General features: G+C 36.2%; 1 protein-coding gene across 2 annotated transcripts; it reads left to right on the top strand.

Moving 5' to 3' along the window:
- Positions 1-576: 576 nt before the first annotated feature.
- LOC145421932 (uncharacterized) lies at positions 577-4,677 on the top strand. 2 transcript variants are annotated; one of them, XR_013903309.1, is made up of 3 exons: positions 577-960; positions 2,044-2,119; positions 2,220-4,677. XR_013903309.1 is itself a non-coding variant. In XM_080292926.1 (3 exons), the coding sequence occupies exons 1-3, from the start codon at positions 1,982-1,984 to the stop codon at positions 2,906-2,908; spliced, it is 399 nt and encodes a 132-aa protein (XP_080149052.1). In that variant the 5' UTR covers positions 976-1,981; the 3' UTR covers positions 2,909-4,677. The 2 variants fall into 2 exon arrangements, 1 of the variants encoding a protein (XP_080149052.1); XM_080292926.1 differs by lacking the exon at positions 577-960 and having other exon boundaries at positions 976-2,119; positions 2,220-2,375; positions 2,804-4,677.
- The last annotated feature ends 1,178 nt before the right edge of the window (positions 4,678-5,855 follow it).

Genomic DNA, 5,855 nt, shown 5'->3' on the forward strand with positions numbered 1-5,855 from the left:
ATAGAGTAGAAAAGCACTATATAAAAACCAGTCCCTTTACCATTTACATTGCATTACTTTACTTATTTACTCACTGCATTACTTATGTGGTACTCTGTTTTAAAAGCTCTGTCACATAATTATCAGTTAACAACAAAAGTATTAGGGCAAAATCCATCCATAAAAGAAATCACAATGAACAGATTTATCGTCATGAGGTCATATACAACTTTTTTTTATAAAGTATTTGGATCTCAACAAAGAGCCAGCAGAAAAATTGATTAAAACCAGCTCATTAGCACTTGGAAACCTGTCGATTTCTGCCTGCATTACCTGTTTAAAATTAAGCCATTGCTGCTTGGTTGAGTATCACTCCACCTTCTCCTTCTGAGAAAGACTGAATGTCATGTTTGGTGGGAAGTTGTTTCTTTCCTGAGCACAGTTTCCAATTAGCCATCGATTTTGATTTTCTTATAATTCAGCAAATTCATTACAAGGTGTTTTGTTAAATATAGGAACAGTAATCTGTTACATTAGAGCATTTCAGAGAAATTCATGTCGTTGCATTCGTATGTTAAAACTACGACAAAACTACACTCTAAAAAACGATTCATGGGTTTAGTAAGTAAAGCTTAAAATTAATAGCTTTTTCTGCATAAAAAATTAAGTTTGTTGCATGTACACATTGTAATCAGTTGATAACTTAATTTAATGAGTTGGTCGAAATGAAAATAAAGAAAACAGTCTTAGCTCAGTAATATATCGATTTTGAACAGACATTTCTGTGTTAACTTAACATGAAAGTGTATTCAGTTAATACAACTTAAAAATCTCGTAAGCGTCCTTTAAAAGCTGAGTACAAGGCTGACTTGCCCGGACATGTTGTGCTCTCAGACCACTGATCGAAAGAAACGGAGGCAAAGAGAGAAAGCAGAGAAGCGGCATTTTGTACGGAACGTTATCAAACGTTAAAGCTTTGTGGTGAGTACAATTTTTTGCCTTGTTTTATTCACAGCAGCTAATAACTCTAACTTTAACTCTATCAAGACGCACTGCAAGAAATCCTTTTTACACAACACTAAACTCTTCCTTGGCGAGTGGTGGTGATAAGCTAGTAACGTTACACTTCTGGCTAACTTGTGAAGTAATTCGACCATAACATTAGTCTTTGTTAAGTTTTGTTTTACGGTGGCAGCCAAATGGTGTTAATTGACACTGAGCTTCTGTAGCAGTAGTTTTAACTCTGCAAAGACAGGGTAATACATGTTTTTCTTCTTTCTACTTTGAAATCGTTGCAGCGTTGATGAAGGTTTGACCAGCAAAAGGCTGGGCCATTTTACATTCATGACTAAACAAATGTAGGTTACTGAGTATACATTCGGTTTAACATCGATGCATTTTGATGTTTAAGTCCTAGAGTTATTTTTATGTGAGATTGAAGTTTGTTAATTGAGCCCTAGCTGAAGAACAGCCTGTGTCAAAGTTCAGTCAAAAAACGCGGGCGAGGAAGCGAACGCCATGTTGTAGAAACGCCACACGAAAGAGCTTAAGTAACATTCATAAACTAGTTGTTTTAATGACATTACATTGAGTGTGCATTAGCACATAAAATATAATTTTGCTCTTTTGGGTGTTAACTGCAGATACATAAGCGCAGTTGTATCACTTAAGAAAAAATATCTTTGATTTGGAAACATAAAGCAACTTTTAGGAGAAACTCAACACTAAAAATAATATACATAGTTTTAACTTTTAATGTCATAAGGATTTCCTGTGAGATAATGATTAGACTAAAGACTATAGTTAAAAAAGCGTGAATATTGATTGCGTGTAATTTGCCCATTTCTTTGCAGTAGTTTACAAGCATTTTTCTTGTTTTTCATCTTGAATATTCAAAAACAATGAATTAAAATTTACTGTAATGCTGATGTAGCACAAGTTGTTTGTACTACAGCCTTCTGAATCACCCAAGTTAAAGTAATTTAAACTGTTTGTTTTTAAAATGAAGTGGATCTGTAAAATTTGCAAATTTGAAACACCAAGAAAGACATTCTCCATTCGCAGGCAGGAAGTTGTCAATCAAGCACCAAAAATCAATGACCTGAAAGAAAGATGGCCTGCTCTTTTTGATGCAGTTCAGGTAAATATTTTTCCATAAGATAATTTGCAGTATGTATTCTTTTAAAGTAAATTGTATACATTAACATGTTGTGCCTATTTGTGCCTTTTTTTTTATACAGATAAACCAAGAATTCAGAAGGATCACCACTGTTAACCTGGAAACAACATTCATGGCAAAGCTGGACCAGTACTCTCAGAAAATAATGTCCTTGCTGTCCTCAAGAGGAGGGGCTGCAAAAATGCGCATTCGGCGCATCCAGAACATGCTGCTAGAGGTATGAATGAATGAAATGTAGTTTTTTTTTTTTTCCAATAGGTGATATTGAGTCTTAAAAGGTAGCTGTTTACAACTCAACTATGTCAAATTATTGTTTAGAGCTTGAGGCACAAATATCAATTAAAACTATAAATACTTAATAATAAAACAAATTATAGGTGATGTGGATCATGATTGGCAGAGTAATTTGCAAGATTTTGCAGTTTTTCTATTTGTTACCTGGATTTTTCAAGTTCATGAATTGATCATTTCAGAGAAATGGCTCTTTGAAATGATCAATTCATTATTTTGATTATCACTGGAAATCTATAATTGGTACAGTTCAGGCCATATAAAGTCAATCTTTTTTTTTTTTTTTTTTTGATGTAATTATCAAAAACCCATCCTCCTCGAAGAGCAGTTCGACATTCTTTTTCTTATTCACAGGATGATTCTGTGGAGAGAAGGCGAGAGGTCGCTATCCGTGGCTTAGTGGTGTATCTCAGGGAAAAGGAGGAGGATCTCTTCAAAGAGCAGGCAAATCAGACATGACTATACTTTGTATTAGAGCTACGATCTAATCTATTATTAATTGATTTCTAAATTTTTACTCAGTTGTATATAGTATTTGTATTCTATTTTTATCTTATTGTATATTTATTTTATTCTACTGTATATAGTATTTTATTTTATTCTATTCTGTACAGCTGTGTACTGTATTTATTCTTATTGTATTCTAATTTTTGCCTCATAACTTTTGCACTGTCCACTCCTGCTGTGACAAAACAAATTTCCCACGTGTGGGACTAATAAAGGTTATCTTATCTTATCTTATCTTATCTTAATTAATCGGCAACTATTTTGATAATTGATTGATCGGTTTGAGTAATTATTTTAGAAAAAGAAGTCCAAATTCTCTGGTTTCAGCTTCATAAATGTGAATGGTTTCTGGTTTCTTTACTCCTCTATGACAGCAAACTGAATATGTTTGACATTTGAGGTCATCATATTGGGCTCTGAGAAACATTGACATTTTTCACCATTTTCTGACATTTTCTGGACCAAACAACTAATCAGATAATCGAGAAAATTGTTAGTTGCAGCCCTATTTTGTGTTACTCTCATGTATAAGTATGATTACTTAAAACATTTATATTGATTCTGATCTACCAGGATGGTGGCGGGGATATTACCAATGAAGTGATGAAGATTGTAACCAGAGGTGCCACAACGTCTGATCCAGCCAACGCAAGGATCATACTTGAAGGAACAGAAGTCCTAGCAGACCTGGATGTACCCAGAGCCTGTGCCTTGCTAATGGGGCTGATATATGCACTCAACCTCAGCTACCCAAAAGAACTGAAAAACACTTTTGAAGTGTTTCAAAAGATATTCCTCGAGCTGGATGATCTGAAAGCCAGTCCTAAGGTAATGTCACTAAAAAGTAAACTGTTGTACTAAAAAAATGTGAAGAGTGAGGCTATCCTCAAATTAAATGGGAAATGTTCCACTGTTGTTTGCAATGTGTTGTTACATACTGTACAGTAGGCAGTAGGTGTAAAGTTGAGCGTTGAGCATTAAGTACACCTAGTTCAAAATAATGCACTTTAAAAGGATAGCTCGGGTCTTTTGAAGTGAGGCTGTATGAGGTACATATGTATAGTGAGTGTATTACACACAGTAGATGGCAGTCAGTAAGCTCCACCTACGGAGAAGCAGACGGGGCCACCGGCATGCAAGATGAGCCTCCATCCTAATAAAACTGATGTCAGTTTAAATGTACATTATATCAAGAATATGTTTACTGCTTTATTTTGCTATCAGACAGCCTTTTCTGTGAGGAAAGAGAAGTTCTACTGCTTGTTGTTTCAATCGCTCTGGCCCACCAGCGTCCATGGACAAAAACAGCAATTTTACCTGACAGCACACAGGAGTTGCTGGTCTCCTGCTGCCTTGATCAGTAAGTGTAATTGTGTTATTTGGTGACTTTGGTGTTAGTTCGGGTTAGTTCAGATTTACCAAAGTCACACAAACAAACTGAGCCTATCGTGCGTGTCGGTGGCAGGAATGTGCTGACTGCTGTCTACTGTGTGTAATACACTCACAATGTACTTCATACTTAAAAAAACCTAAACTATCACTTTAACACAAACAAACTTGAATCAGAGCATGACTGTCAAAATGTTCAGTCTTTTTGAGACAGATTTACAGGGGTGTTTTATGTCATTTATTTTATGGAGGCAACAATTTTGTCTGCTATTGAAATGTCAATGAGTCTGGAATGGTGGACTGGTGTTCTAATAAACAGTTTGATCATAAAACTGGAATTTCAATGCGTAATTTATTGTATAATTGTAAGTTATAAGTTATTGTAAGTTATTAGTACTCAAAAAAATTAAGGTAACAATTTGCATGGATATTTCTGAGTAGAATAAAAGTAAAAAAATAAGTTTTAATAACTAAATGGAGTAATTTTTAAACAATTAAAATTAAGTTGGTTCAACTTAATTAAGCTTGTAGAGGACAAAGTAAATCATGTTGTTTGTACGTAAGGAATAGAGTTTGCCTAACTAAAGAACTCTTGTGGCATTTACGCTATAGTGGCTAAGCTGAAGTAACTTAAAAAGATCCATGCAAATTGTTACCTTAATTTTTTTACGTTAAGCCAGCAGATCTTTTTTTAGAGTGTAGAATGAACATTTGTTAAATAGGCAATAACCTGTTAGTGCAGATCAAGAAGGTGATGATATATCAATGTGTCCTTTTTTCCAGCTCTTTCTAAAGGCAGTGAAAACACATCTAATATTGCAGCTTTGTTTGTTTTTTTTGCATGTTCTCAATGGCACCGCCTAAAATGTTGCACTGTTCAATATTATGGAGCACATTTCTCAGCAATGCTGGCATCTCACCACAGGTCTCCTCCATCCCACCACAAGTTTGACACATTAATGCATACATTCAGTTGAATCTCCCACCCCCTACATTACACAAATCTCCAGACTGATAGATGCTGTGATACAGGAGAAAGGCAGGTAAGGAGAGGGAGGATCTTCATGTAAAATTCACTTAGCTGCCATATTTTATTCCTCTGGGACAAGATTAATTGCGCTGTGACTTGTTTCAGGTTGGGGTAGAGGGTGTGCACAGAAAAATGGCAGTGCCTGCTGGTCCAACCCCTAGCCCCTTCCTCATTCCCGACTCCCTCTCCTCTCCCCTCCTCCGTGTGGCGACCATCTCTTAATACATCCTGAGAAATTGAGGTTAAGAGGGGATATCCGGGGGGTTATCTGGCATCATGGCGCTTGGCGTGGGGAGATTGATGGTCTTAAGAGGCCGGGGTGCTGTGGTCATATTCATATGGTAATTCTCCCCCATTGTCCCTGTGGAAACCGAGGCTTTCTTTAATCTGTGAGGGAGGCCTCCTCTACCTCTCTCTGTTTAAATGAAGCCCATCGTCACTTTATCATCTCCACAGATGCTGTGATGACGAACAGCGGCC

The sequence above is a fragment of the Astatotilapia calliptera genome, chromosome 18, assembly GCF_964374335.1.
Source record: "Astatotilapia calliptera chromosome 18, fAstCal68.1, whole genome shotgun sequence".
NCBI classification, from domain to species: Eukaryota; Metazoa; Chordata; class Actinopteri; order Cichliformes; family Cichlidae; genus Astatotilapia; species Astatotilapia calliptera.